The 14,729-nt window shown below is 41.6% G+C and overlaps 1 protein-coding gene and 1 long non-coding RNA gene across 4 annotated transcripts in view; one reads left to right on the top strand and one right to left on the bottom strand.

The window, feature by feature from the left end:
- Positions 1–413: 413 nt before the first annotated feature.
- LOC310682784 lies at positions 414–12,804 on the bottom strand. Of its 2 annotated transcripts, XR_014514151.1 has the most exons (3): positions 12,698–12,804; positions 779–851; positions 414–571 (listed from the first exon to the last, which is right to left on the bottom strand). It is a non-coding gene; the product is annotated as an uncharacterized lncRNA (long non-coding RNA). The 2 variants fall into 2 exon arrangements; XR_014514152.1 differs by lacking the exon at positions 12,698–12,804 and having other exon boundaries at positions 779–6,955.
- Positions 12,805–13,984: 1,180 nt separating this feature from the next.
- Positions 13,985–14,729, top strand: part of URI1 (URI1 prefoldin like chaperone) — a 46,076-nt gene continuing 45,331 nt past the window's right edge. The window contains exon 1 of one of the 2 annotated variants that reach the window (XM_083451911.1): positions 13,985–14,696. In XM_083451911.1, coding sequence (XP_083308037.1) covers positions 14,625–14,696 — 72 coding nt within the window. In that variant the 5' untranslated portion in view covers positions 13,985–14,624. The remainder of the gene's footprint in view (positions 14,697–14,729) is intronic. The other variant, XM_083451913.1, reaches the window with a different exon arrangement.

Below are 14,729 nucleotides of genomic sequence, written 5' to 3'. Positions count from 1 at the left end.
TAGGCACCTGGGAAGCACACAAGAAATCAGTCCCACCCACGTGGATCACCCTCACCCCCGGATCTAGTTGGTTCCTATGCACCACTAACAGCTGGGCTCTTCCAGCTGTGGCATGATGCAACTTCAATGACTCAAGCATGTGGATGAAGCTGATTGCATGTGTTCACCAGGTCCCCATTCTATATGATCAGCCTTGACTAGGTGGCCTGCATCATTCAGATGCAGCCCCCTACCCCATCGTGCTGGCTCACAGACGAGTGCTTCCCATGTGGTCAGGACAATGTTCAAAGGTCACCAGAGCTGGGCCAAAAGAAGAGACAAGGGGAAAGGAAGAGCAATTTTTGTCGGCTCCAGACATAGATGAAAAACCTTTGTCTCTTCCTCTTGAACTTAAGACAACTGGCAGCCATATGTGTAAGCAAACAAAAGTTTTACTACTTTGCTCTTACAGAGATCACTCTCAGATCTTTATTTCTCTGCCAGTTGGCTATGGAATGAAGAAGAACAATAGATTCAAGATAAAGCTATTTGCATTTGTGATGAACGCAAGGACTATCTACCTTGCATTATCCTAAAAAAAAGAAAGAAAAGAAAAATTAAACCACATTTTTAATTAACTGATAAACTATTAATCAATTTTTTGCAATGTTAGGTGACACATTATTCATTTAGATAGAATGACTGTGAACTTAACTAATCAAATCTGATTTGCTCACATATGCTTGATTGAAATACATTTTAACTAGTATATACAAAGAGAAAATCTTGGATTTCTTACCTAATCTTCAGAGTATACTGCTGAGTTAATAAGGGCAGTATTTTTTTTTTAGACGAGACCACCATTTCTTAATCTGCATATCAAAATCAAGAGCAACTTAATTGCAAAACACATATTCCTGAAATCTAATCATTATACTGCTTTAGGGTATTTTATTGAAGCATGTTAAATTATGGACAGAATATTAATGATGAAGCTAATCAAACCCAATTAGTCACTTCTAACAATAGTCACATAAATATACAAGTCAGGTACTGAAGTACCGTAGGTAAGGTTTTAAATTTTTTTGTATCAAATTCATGTGGTATTTATGAATTACATACTTGTTATTTTTAATCTAAAAATCTAGGACAGGTCATTTCAAAGAAAACGAACAGGGCTAAAAGGCAAATGAATCTCTTTCATAATATTTGTATTGGTGCTATTGGTTTTTCAATGTATATATACTATGTTTGCTGCAACGCTGCGCATATGGAGAAATTATGTGAGCGGAAATACTGGAATGAAAAATGCATGTAGGAATTGCATTAAGAATATATCTAAATGCAGATTCTGCAACAGAAGATCAGTGCAGTGCAGATATAGTCATGTGTTTGCCTCTGAACATACCTGTGTAAGAATTTTTGTTTTACTGCAGGATCAGATCAAAAGCCTATCTAGTTCAGCATGCTGTTCTGACAGTGGCCAGCTCAATGCCTATGAAGGACCCAAGTGCAACAGCACTTGTCTGTGCTTGCAATTCCGAGCAGCTGGAATTCAAAGCCATCATGGAGTTGCAGCTATTGATCACTGTATTCTCCATATATTTGTCTAATCTGTTTTCAAAGGAACCAGAATGCAGTAAACCGCCTTCTGAACTTCATTAATTGTTTTGATTTTAATGTACTCTTTACCCCCCACAGATGCATTTCTGTATGCATTGCTTGGCTGCAAAATTTGGAGAAGAGTGAATTTTGAAGGGTGTGTGTGCTTCAGTTAATGCATTGGTTTGGAAAGTGCAAATTCAGTAGGGTGGCCGTCAAGTGTGAACTGCATCTCTTCCCCAGCATCCCTACCTTTCAGCAGCTGATCACAAAGAAGCAGAAACAATCCTAAGACAATAGTTGAAAACAACAGAACGAAGATGGGGGTGTTTGGTGTGTATATAGCAGTGGAGTACAGAAATAAATAGTGAAGAAAGAACAGGTTGCCTTTTTGTCTACCTTCCCTCCAGTAGCTGAGGTAGCTTTTTGCAAGCACCGTCACTTTACTTCCAACAACAACAACAAAACCCCACAACAGATGCAGACTTCACAAGGAAGCAACCAGATACAAAGTAAGTTCACACATGGCTCAAACACCAGCTGAAACACGCAATACAATAACCTTGCTTGGGTGTTATTCCTGAACAGGCTACCCCATAGGGCCATGAACACAAGCCCTGCTCCTAGCCTGACCCTTTACACATTGAATAGGAATGTCATATATTCTCCTGAACATGGTTACAAGCCTCCCTGTGATCAGAAATCCCAATATTGCAGGATTCCTGCCTGCAAAAAGGTTCACAACATGCTAAGGATCCCCCTTAAGACCTTTCCGCTCACCATGGGTGAAGCAGCTACATGTGGGGATGTTGGGGAGGAAAGAGACATGTGTCTTCATTCCTGCACCATGAATTGAGATACTACATGTAGGAATGATGTCTTGCTGCTAGCTGCAAAGCAAGCCATTGTGAGGCCAGATGGCAGTCCATAATTTAGGGTATCCCGCAATTTGGGTGTCATGTACAGAAAGTCCCCAATATTCACCTATCCACGTGAGTGCATGGGTAGCACCTGTCAGGCCCATCCCCTCTGCAGTTGAGGTTGGGGTGTGGTGAAAACTTAGTAACCTTAGGGGAAGGCTGGGGCTCATGTGGCCCTCCAGACGTTATTGGACTCCCATCATCCCCAACAAGCATAACTAATGGTCAGGGATGATAGGAGTTGGGAGTCCAACAGCACCGGGAAGACCAAAAGTTCCCCAGCCCTGCCTTAGGGACAGGTGTACCAGTAGCACAGAGCAGCAAGTGCACCTAACCTCACCTGGAAGCTTTGGCTGGGACATCGCCTGACCTGCTCTGGCTTGTGGTGCAAGAAGACTACATTGATTAGATTCTCCACAATTCTTTCTTCTGGTCAGAGTAGGGAAGGCCAACATCCTTCAGATCCCAGGTCAATCTGATTTTGGAACATAGGAAACATAGGAAGCTATCTTATATTGAGTCAGACCACTGGTCCATCTAGCTCAGTACTGTCTGCACTGACTGGCAGCAGGCCTCCAGGATTTCAGGAAGTTCTCCCATCCCTACCTGGATATGAACCTGGGACCTTCTGTTTGAAAGGCAAATGCTCTACCACTGAGTTATGGCCCTTCCCCCATTTTGCAGTCTGGATGCACAAAGTCTACTAAATGTACATTCAAATGTGTAGTTACAGTATCATGAGAATGTAAGAAGAGCTTGCTGGAGCAGGCCAATGGCCCATCAAGTCCATCATCCTGTTCTCAGAGTGCCACAGTGGCTATCCCCCATCAGAGTCCACTGAGCTGCCTTCAGAAAGGGGTTGTTTGGGTTTTCTTTTGCATGATTTTGCCATGTAAGCTAGTAATGTTGCAAAATCCTTTTTGTGATGTGTATGTACATGGTTCCCACTTTAGAATTTATAAAAGATTGAAAGGATTTGTGCTCTTAAACCATTTCTTAGGCAGTTTTTAAAGAATGTATATCTACCACCCACTGGATCTGCTTCAGTATTGGCATAAAGAATAAGAGTCTGTGGTTTCTCTCAATTTGTTTCACAGCCTCACTACAGTTCCTGTTTTTAATAAAGATTAATGCAATGCTCAGTAGCATTTGGAAGTTGACTGGGAAGAATTAAACAAAACTGGTGGGGAGTCAGTAAATAGGAGATGCCTTGGGCAGGAGAATACGGTTTGTTAGAACAGAACAGATGGTAAGGAACAATACAAAAGGTGAAGGAAATAAAAGGAGTAGTGGGCACTAAGGGAAATAGATTGAATTTTAGCTATTAAAAGCACCGAGTTTGTTAATGAATATATTATATCAAAATGAATAGGGAAAATAAATACAAAGGGCTTGTGTCATTGTGAGGAGTGAAACAAAACGTGAAAATAAAAGGATAGGTAAGGACTTTAAAAATAAACAGGGTAACAACGAAACATTAGCAGTGAAGCTGCTTATTTTTCATGCTTGCCTGAAGGCAAGGAAATTGGTAATGTTCCATTGTTCCCTATTGTGGGTGAGGTACTAGAGTGAAGTCACTTAAGTCCCAGGCAAACGGGTTGGTTTACCTTATTTATTGAGGACATCTTGTTCCAGCTTGCCTTTAAAGTGAAGTCACAACCATCTGAATTTGGAACGAGTGTCCTGTTTTGCAAATAGATTGCAGCCAGATGCAGTTGATTAGATCACAAAATTCCTCCTTTTTGGAGCAGAGGAAGGGAAAGGAGGAGGCTTGTGGAGTGCAGCTGAAAATTTGGGCTATGAGGATGTACAAGAAATTTGTAAGTCTTGATCACAAGCTTAGGAGTGATAGCACACTGGCTCAATCTAGCTCAACTGCAGGTGCTCAGAGAACATACAGATAATGGGAAGGCCCGTTTTTTACATCTGCAGGCGTGGCAGTGGATGTGCTAGATTGATGTCTGGCCTCAGGGACTGTATAAATTTAATCCTTGTAAGATTGAGGCGCTGTTCCCTCGACTAGTGGGATATGGTATGGCCTGCTCTAGGTGAGGTTACACTCCTTCTGAAGGAGCAGGTACAAAGCTTGGGGTTGCTTCTGGATCCACTACTGTTGCTTACGTAAGAACGTAAGAGGAGCCTACTAGATCAGACCAATAGCCCATCTAGTCCAGCATCCTGTTCTCATATGAACCAGCCCAGATCCTGTACTTGTCATCTGAACCCTTTTTCTGTGTGCTTCCTCTGAATAGTGTGGAGTGTGGTGACATAAGAGAAGAGTGGTGGCTCCTTGTTTGTGAAATGCTCTCCCCACTCATGCCCACCACCAAACCTATTTGTTCTTAGTGAATAAAAATGTTTTGCCAGGTACCTAAGTCCCAAAACAGCTGGAGGGCCAAGTTTGGCCATCACTACACTAAGGCCTTCGGACCTTAATTTTCTCCTTATCTTTTAGTGGGGTTCTGTTGGATCTGCTCTTTTATATATGTAATTGGTGAGCATTTAGGGGTTGTTTTTCCTCTTGTTTTTAAAAGTAAATTTGAATTCACCTTTCTGAAAAAAGCAACAAATAAATAGAACAAATAACTCTCTGAGCCTTATTTTTTATTTATTTTATTATAGATCATGGTTTTTATCCAGGGATCTTGAGACAGTATAAACTATATTGTCTAGCTGTTTCCTCACCTGGCAGTGATTACTAGACCAGATCTGCTTAGCTTCAGGAAGATTGCTGCTTCATGTACTTTCATACTATGCTCTTAGAAGAATGAAACATTTCTTATCATCTCATCCAGTAACTAGGTGGACCTATTATCTATAAATAGATCAGTACTTTGGAAAATTCCAGACTGGGAAGCAGTTTAGAAAGGAAGGAATTTAGTTACAGCATGCAAGGGCCCTATAGAACCCATTTACTTGTGAATAATTCCAGAAGACTTCACACAATCATGACTTTCTCAAAACTTCAACTGTTCCCCAAGGTCTCTTCTAACAGGAAATGTAAAGCGTGCAAGCCCCATTCTTTCCATTTCCCTTTGATCTGCTTTCCTCTGGTCTGAAGACAAAAGCAAGGCCCTTGCTTTTACTTCTGTATTGTGTTTTGTCTCTGCTGCACCTGGTAAAAGTTCAAACTCTTGTCTTCTTGACCTAGGCTATGCAACCACTTTCACAAAGTTCCTCTGAAAAATAGCAAGTCCCCTCAAGCTGCTGTGCTGGTGCAGCTGCATGGTTCAGAGCTGACATCTCAGGCACAAATTTCATGGAGAGATGCAACATTGAAAGCTTATTACATTGATTAGACATTTGTATGGGAATAGTAAAGAGGCATTGTGTGTGCATACTGGGCAAGCTGCTCAACTTTAAATCCATCCAGCTAACTTAGAGACAATGGAAGCCCAAAGCCTTGATTTATTGACGTAATCTGTGGCAAACACTTGAAGGCTGGAATATATAACTCTGATACTATGACATCTTACCTTTAAACAGTTATATGCAATGCTATCTCTACACAGAGGAGGCTTTATTTGGCTACAACAACTCAGTCCTCCAAACTGCCTAAGGCACTGCAAAATAGATAAATACTCCTCACTTGAAGCACCTTTTGACCACAGTGCTGCAGCAGTCTAGCTTAAATAAAAAAAATGTTACCCCCAAGCATATTTAGTAATTAATAACTAGCAATATTATTGTTTTTGATATTTTATATACCACTTATTTGAAAGTACCTCTAAGCAGTGTACAATAAACTTAAAAAACACATCCAGATAAAGTTAATTAAAAAGTTTGTCACTTAAACTGCAGACTGAAATAAATAGGTCGTCATTAGGTGCCAGGTTTTCAACAGGGAATGGACTTTTCTGATCTCAATGGAAAGGGAGTTCCACAAAGCTGGACCCTCAGTTCTGAATGCAGGATGGCTCCCGATGGATATGATCTATGCACCCAAGCTACGGGGAAAATCGCTGACCTCAGTGATTGGGCAGGGATATAACTATATAGGCATCCTGGGCCCAAGTTAAGGTCCTTGTAAATTAATACAAGAACCTTGAACCTGGTCCTGTAACCAATGCAAGCTTTTGAGCACTGGAGTTATGTGCTAGCGATAATCTGTCACCATCAACAGCCATAGTATTTTGCACTAGCTGCAGCCTGAGGGTAGCCCCAAATTGAGTGCATAAGAGAAAGAACAGTAATAATAGCAAAGTTCCGCCTAATCAAAGTTCAAGATTAACATGCTTTGTAGATGTAGAAGTGTTTTGATCATACCCCAGCAAGATTTGTAATGGCTGGGTTCAGAATTAAGTGCAACCTTGGTTAGGCTTTATAGATTTTTTTATATATCGCAACAATAGTTTTGATGTTTAGAACAGCCTTGCAGCTGTTCCGTCAACATTTTATGCCATAAAAGGACAGAGAGAGAAAAGAAGAATGATAAGGTATTGAGATGAAGTTGATGATGAGTTCATCTCTTGGGTGAGTTCATCTCTTGGGTTTCCACTTGGCATTCCATAAGCATAGCACATAGACTATCACTTTCAGTTCTAGTTCAAATGTTGGGGGGTGGGGTGTTGGTGTTGTTGTTGTTTTTTTAAAAAAAATCCAGCTTTGAAGTCTTAAATATGGTGACAGCTGGAATTGCATCTTCTTTTGGGTAGAAGCTCTTTCCATCCTCTAAAAGTGGACTAAAGGCTATTTTCTTAGCAAACTTGCACACCTAGCCTTCATCTTCTAAACCGAGCAATCCCAATAACAAAATGCACCTGCAGAGTCTATGCTTGTAGGACGCTAAAATTGTTCTCAGTGAGAAACTCAAGACCTGACTTTTCATTCACATTAACTCTCAACAGGTGACATAAACTCATATCACTGTTTTAAATGCAGTCTATCAGTAGAGCTGCATGTAATTCTATGATTCTGGGCATAGGAGCGAACTCCTAGGGGTTGAGGTTCCTTTGTCCCCCCCCCCCTAAAATATTTGAGGTGTGGGTGTAAAATATTCAAATGGTGTGGGTGCCATGTCATGTGAACAATTATGTGGGGTGAGGCCTACTTGCCCCCCCTCCCCAATATTTTATTCAAGCGGTATTCCTGATTTGGGGTGAGGCTACAATGAACCTACAGTGAAGTCTGGAAGAAGCATGTTGGCCAACAAAGTGGACCAGGTAGCAAGAGTGAGTGATCAACAAGTAAAGACAGTAGCAACATAACACCCCAGCTCTCCAGTATATCTAGGCTCTTGCCCCAAGTGCTATGAATCATTGCCCTCAAGCATCCACAGAGCAAAAAAATAAACACAGGAGGGGGTGGCAATAAGTCTACAATAAATTGCGGGTGTACTGACTATGTTGTGGCTTTGTTTTTAAAAACCTGTCTCTCCCAGAAGAATCATACGTGATGTGTAGTTCTACCTTAAGTAAAAAAGAGTCAGAATCCATTAGGTATGTATCTGGTTAGCTTTGAAAGTTTAAAATTGACAAGTTCAAAAGTTTACCTCTGTAACACAGAAAACATGGGGAAAGTCCACTAAAGTGACACTAATCTTATTTAAGCCAGAAGATTTTCTCCCGCATGAGACTGAATGCAGAAAAGCTGGAATTTCCAGGTGATGCTAATCAGACCCAGCAGAGAAGCAACTAGAAAGCATACAAATTAGCCCTCCAGTTTCTACAATGACAGCAAATAAGAACTGGATTCAGTAAGGTATCCATGTGATATGGGAACTGAGGAACAGGCTACTGGTGTGATCTGTTACTTTTTTCATTTTAGCCCCAAATCTCAATTCAAAGGTAAATGTTAGACGTTTTCTTCAGATTTTGAAATCTGATTCCCAGGAATATACTGATCAGCTGGTGACAACCAGCTACTCTCCTCTTTCTTCTGCTGACTTGCCACTAATTATGTTGTTGAGCTGGGGGAATGAAAATACTTTGGCATGCTTTGTGTTACTCCTGAAGCCTCATTGTTTCTGCTTTGTGTGAGATTTTCTCAGCAAAGGAGGAATAAGAAGCTAAAATTAAGTCCCGTCCTTAATCTTCTTTATTTTAGACCAAGCATATCCCATCCCTACATGCTTCCCATGTAAGAATTTCACGGGTTAAACTAAGTACACACTGAATTTTTGCCTAAAGTGATGTATCATATTCTTCTAGGGAAGTGTGTGCCTGACACGGTTAGAATATTTTTCCTGTGGCAGATTAAATGTAGACAGTTCAGTAACCACCCCACAGTTCGGTTTGTATATTAACGGCAATATAGTCAGTACCCTGACAAATGACGTACATTGTGAAATGTTGCCAATTGCCGGCGTTGAACTAGACTGCAGATGCCGTGTATTTTAGTCACTAAAGCAAAGATTAGTGGCATACCCACTGGTGAAAAGTTGTATAAATTGACACAACTGGAGCCATTTGTGTGCTTTCTCACCAAATTTAACAGATGCAAAATGGTGCTTGTTGACATAAATTTACTGCACCATGTCTCATTTGTTTACTTCATGCTGCTTTGTGCTCTATCATGGCAGCAGAGTCAATTTTAGGGGGTGGCGGTGCTTCAAAGTTCTGTCTTTTGGCTTTCCCAACAGTTTGTGAAACAAACAGGCATTTTGTAAAGCTTTCAGTATCCATAGCATCTGAATGCCACATATTAGCAAGTTCCTGATTATAAGGCTGATTACTTAATTAGGATGTTTCTAATGTTCAAGAAGTGAAGTAAGAGTGTCAAAAGGAAGTTATTTAGTAAGAAGAGCATAAAAAATAATAGATTTACATAAAAGATCAGGAACTAAAACTAGAAACTTCTTGCTGGGTGTGCTGAGAATTATGCAAGAGTTGTATTCAATGCAAAGTTACTGTAATAATTCCATTCTGTGGAAGAGTGAGGCTGCATATATCTAAGGTTCATATTCTTAAATGTACTACTGATCTAAGAATAGGGAAGATATTTGATTCAGTTCACATTAAAAGGCAAATCAGCCAAATTCGCACTTTCAAAACTTATATGAGAACCAAAACACAGCTATCCTTTGAAAGTCACACATCCGAATTTTGTGATGTAGTTCTCTAGTGAAATAATGTTCACAAAAATGCATCCATTAGGAGAACATGTGCATAAAAATGAGATTAGTGAAAATAGCACACAAGAATACACCATATTATGGGAAAATACTTGCAAAAATGTGTACATTTCCATATAAAAATATGTTTATTAAGAGACATTCACAATAAAACACTGACATATTTTCAGGAGGGGAAAAAATGCTGCAAAAATGTAGAGAACTGAATGTAGGAAAAATAAGAAACCGAAAGAACCAAAACTGATTGATCCTACCATCCCTGTCTAAGCGGTATGCGAACCTTAACAAAGATTCACCCAATTTCATAGAATTGTACTGTTGGATTCATTTCAATTGGACTAAAAACGAGGCCTCTATTTTAGGTAACCATAAGTTGTGGGTTAAACCACAGAGCCTAGGACTTCCTGATCAGAAGGTCGGTGGTTCGAATCCCCGTGATGAGGTGAGCTCCCGTTGTTCGGTCCCTGCTCCTGCCAACCTAGCAGTTCGAAAGCACGTCAAAGTGCAAGTAGATAAATAGGTACCACTCTGGCGGGAAGGTAAACGGCGTTTCCGTGCGCTGCTCTGGTTTGCCAGAAGCGGCTTAGTCATGCTGTACGCCGGCTCCCTCGGCCAATAAAGCGAGATGAGTGCCACAACCCCAGAGTCGGTCACGTCTCGACCTAATGGTCAGGGGTCCTTTTACTTTACCTTTAATGGTTGTGACAACAAGCTTTTTATATGTTTCAGAGCTTAGTGACAAGGGTAGTGAAATGTCAGTTGTTAGGTTGTTGTTTTTTAAATACAATAATTCCTCACAATAAACATCCAATTAAGGAGTAACCTGGTACGTCAGGGGTGGGGAACCTTTGGCCCTACAGGTGTCATTGGAGTACAACTCCCATCATTGATGGCTATACTCTCTGGGGCTGATGGGAGTTATAGTCCAAAAGCATTTGAAGGGACACAGGTTCCCCACCTCTGTGGTAGGTGATGGGGCAAACAATGCTGCAAGGAGGACCTCTGTTCTATTCATCCGCAATGCATAGTGAAAATGACACCACCTCCTGGGGCCAAACTAGACAGGATGTTAAATGCATGAATGAATGTAATGTGTCTAATCTTGGGGTGGACTGGTCCCCCTGCCTTTAAGTGAGCCCAGAAAAACTTGTTTTGGGTAAGCTCTGACCACAAATTTTATTTTGAGCGCCTGAAGTAACATTGCTTTGTACAATTCTAGAATAACAAATCATCCTGTATAATTATTTTTTTAAAAATCTGGATTTTACAGACACCACGGTTTCCAGTCTAACCCAATGCTTTGTTATTACAATGGTAAGCAACATGCTTACTCCTTGCCTAAAAAGCATATTCTATAACAGATACCTTTCCCCTTATCAAATTATGGTTATCCACTTGATGGAGGAAGGCACCACACCTACTCAGAGGAGCATGTCTCTGTTATCACCTCGTATATGCCAGGTCTAAGACCTGTCACTTGCAAAACAGATTGTGGGACAAAGCCATGGCTGAAACAACAATCTGATGGCATTGTAAACACACTCAAATATTTGTAGGATAGAGAAATGAAACAATGTATAGATATAAAAACATGTAACAAGTGTCACCAACTTTTGGGAGCCCAAGGGCACACCTGCAAATCAGAGCAAATGTTGCGGACACCACACACACATAAACACACACAGTGCTGAAATACAAACTACAGCCTATTCTATTTCCTGCAAGAAAATGTTTTTAAGCACTTTGAGGGGGAAAGGAGGGGACCCTATCGGAGCTAGGGAAGGCCTCTGCAGGCACTGGCAACCCCTACAATATGGATTCAACATATGTAGTCTTCCATTGCTTGGTATATGTACGCTTTTCTTTCCCCAGTCCTTTTGTGAAGATTTACAAGTCTAGCCTACCCCGTTAGGGAAATGATTTCTTCCTCTCTAGGGAATGGATAAAAAGCAAAGAGCAAGTCTAGCTCAATTTGAATGATAACCAAGGCAGCAAAAATCTAATAGCTCAATGTTTTGCCAGTGGAGAAAAACTCTTCCCGGTGATTGGCTTGCAATGATTATTCTTACAACACATTTGCAATAGTGTGTATTTCTTCGCGTTTTAAATATTTTGGTTCAAATTCTGTTAACAATTATTTCACAATAAGACTCAGATTTAGAAGTCACAACCTAAAGTTCACTATTTTAGAGCTGGATAGCCATTGTATTTTGACACAGGTTCTTGGATTGTTGGACTTACTTCTAAGTAGTTAAAAATCATAGAGCTCAATGAGATTCATTCCCAGGGTTGAATTCAAGTAAGTTCTACTCAGACTACAACTATTGAAATTAATGAACCCAAGTTAGTAATTAATAAACTTTAATGGGCCTATGCCAAGTAGGGATTTTGTCTCATACTGTATTTCGGGTTCTACAAATGCCAGAATTGTTGGGTGGTAATCCGACTCAGAAGTAAACCCTACTGAATCCAAGGGGGCTTACTCCCAGCAGGTAAGACAAGGCCAAAAGCCTTCATCTTTCTTAAGAAAGCACTTCTTGCATCATCTTACTTCGGAGCAGATATGGGTAGGATTGTGCTGCAATAAGCATTAAAGCTTCATATACATGGCTGCGGCCTAAGAATTTTATGTTTCTTTTTTGTGGTTTTATACAGGCAACCCCATTTATGTGCATTCCATAGGTGCGTGAATGACAGCACACACATGCATCATGCCAAAGTGTCCCAAAAACATCACAAAAAATTAAGGAATGGGGTGTTTGCAGGCTTTCTCAATGGTGTTTCAATTATATGTGATTACACTTAAACGTGCAGTGCCTTGGAACGCAATTCCTCACGTCAATGGGTGGTTGCCTCCCCATGACCCTCAGAAGGAGGGTGCTATATAAATTTAATAAATAAAAAGCAGCGACCCTAATCCTACCTACTCATAAATAAATCCCACTGATCCCAAGGGGACTTACTCCCAGCAGGTCAGTGGGATGAGGCCTGAATTCAACTTCTTTCTCAAGAAGTAGCACTCAGATCACCTCTTGGGTAGCCCCAGGTAGGGCTTGCTATGCAACACACATAGAAAGCTCCAACTAAGTCCTATTGTGAGCAAGCACTTCTTACTGCAGCTTACCTCTTGAGCAGCCACAGTAAAAACTGCATGTACATGAGAGCAGCCTCAGAAGCAGTAGGCCCTATTCATGCCTATTCAGAAGCAAGTCCTAATCAGATTTCTGACATTGGAAAATAAAGAGACGGCATATGTACTTTTGTAAGCCAAGAAAACCCTCAATTAAAACAATTTTTAAAAGATTTTATGTTTAAATTAGATCGAAAGAATGGATTTCTGGACCAAAGCTCACAATTTGAAAAAGAACTCTTACAAAATAAGGATAAACTTTTGTCTAAAATGTAAAATTTTCTACTAGAATGGGAAGCAAAAGACAAACTTGTTAAAGCCTCAATGACACACTGGGCAATAGATATAGGACACAATATAGATCTCAACCTCTAGGAGAAACTCTGGAAAAGTGACCTGAAATTTATAGCATGTTATTCATTGAAAGAGAATTACCTGAAAATGATTAATAGATGGTACTTAACTCCGAATAGGTTGGCTAAGATTTAAAAAACAGAATCAGATATGTTTTGGAAGTGTAAAGCAGCAGAGGGAACTTTTTTTTACATGTGATGTACATGTAAAAAGGTAAAAGTTTATTGGGAAATGATTTACAATGAATTGAAAAAAATGTTTAAAACTACTTTATGAAAAAAAACCTAGAGTCCTTTTTGTTGGATATAACTAATTCCTAGGTGTCAGAAAAGGTTGTTTATGTATGCAACAACTGTGTCCCGTGTGTTGTTAGCCCAAAAAATGGAAAGTGAGCAAGGTCCTTCCAACTTAAGCTGACAAAATATGCAGAGCTTGCAGACTTTATAAAGTAAGAGATCAAGAAGAACATGCATTTAAAGAAGACGAGAAAACATTTATTGAATATATAGAAAATAACTGCATACAGCTGAAAACGATGGCAGCGTTAAGATAAATCCAACAGAGTAAATAAATTTTGATGGATGTAAAAGTGGAAAACTTTGATTTGAATGGTTAGAGTAAAATATGCATATGTAAAATGAACCATGGAAAGAGAGGAAGGGAAGTCACTGGATATTTTAAAAAGTTTGTAAGATGCTTCTTTGGAAATATAAAATATAAAATTTAATAAATATATGTGTGAGAGACGATGTCAGTCCTATTGAAGCCAAAGGCACTTATTCCCCTCAGGTAAGCGGGTTTAGGACAGCAGCCTTCAGGTAAGGCAGCCGGGCCTGATCCTGCGGCGCGTCCGAGAGAAGCTGTGAGGGAAACTGGCGGCGGCAGCTCCTCCTCCTCCTCCCGCCGCTGCCTCCTCCCCTTTCCTCGCCTCCTCCCGGCGGCGGCGGCGGCTACCCAGAGAGCTGCACAGCCACGGCCAGGCAGGCGCGAGGAACGGGCCTCAACCGCCGCTTTCTCCTCCTCTTCCTCCTCCTGCGGTCCCGAGTCCACCAGAGGCTGGGGGCGAGGGCGACGCTCCATCCCCGGCGGCGCGGCGACAGCACCCGCTACTCCGACTTACCCCTGGGCCCCGGCTGAGGAAGCGGCGCCGGCGCGGCCCAGCATGCGAGTGTGAGATGTTTCGCCCGTCGTCGTCGGCAGCAGCAGCAGCGGCTCCTGACTGGGCCCAGGCGGCTTCGGCGGGCCCCGCGCGGCGGATGCGACTCCGGAGCCGGCGCTTCGCCCTCCACAAACATTTCTATAGGACTCATTCGCCTTGCTGAGGAGAATATATATCTATCTACATATATATTCTCAATATATATATTGAGGAGAGAGAAACACATACGCAGGACCAAAAACAAAACCCCCTCCCCTCATAAGAGAGAGAGAGAGAAGTAAGAGGCAGGCAGAGGCCTAAAGCCTCCCGAGCGGCCGTTAGTTTTCGCCCCTCATCAAGGCTCCCCGCCCCCCCGCTCACGCCACGCGCAGGCACCGACACTCACACCCCCGGGGCCCCGTTAGGTCCATGGAGGCGGCCGGCCGAGCCCCGCCGCTCAGCGCCGCCCAGCTGGGCCGCCTGCGGGACGAGCATGGAAAGGTAAACTGGGGGCGGGGAAGGTGGGCCTGGGGA

Source organism: Podarcis tiliguerta (genome assembly GCF_965153285.1).
Source record: "Podarcis tiliguerta genome assembly, chromosome: 8".
Lineage (NCBI taxonomy): Eukaryota > Metazoa > Chordata > Lepidosauria > Squamata > Lacertidae > Podarcis > Podarcis tiliguerta.
Note: the sequence above shows the minus strand (reverse complement) of the source record. Positions and strands in the feature narration are given on the sequence as shown.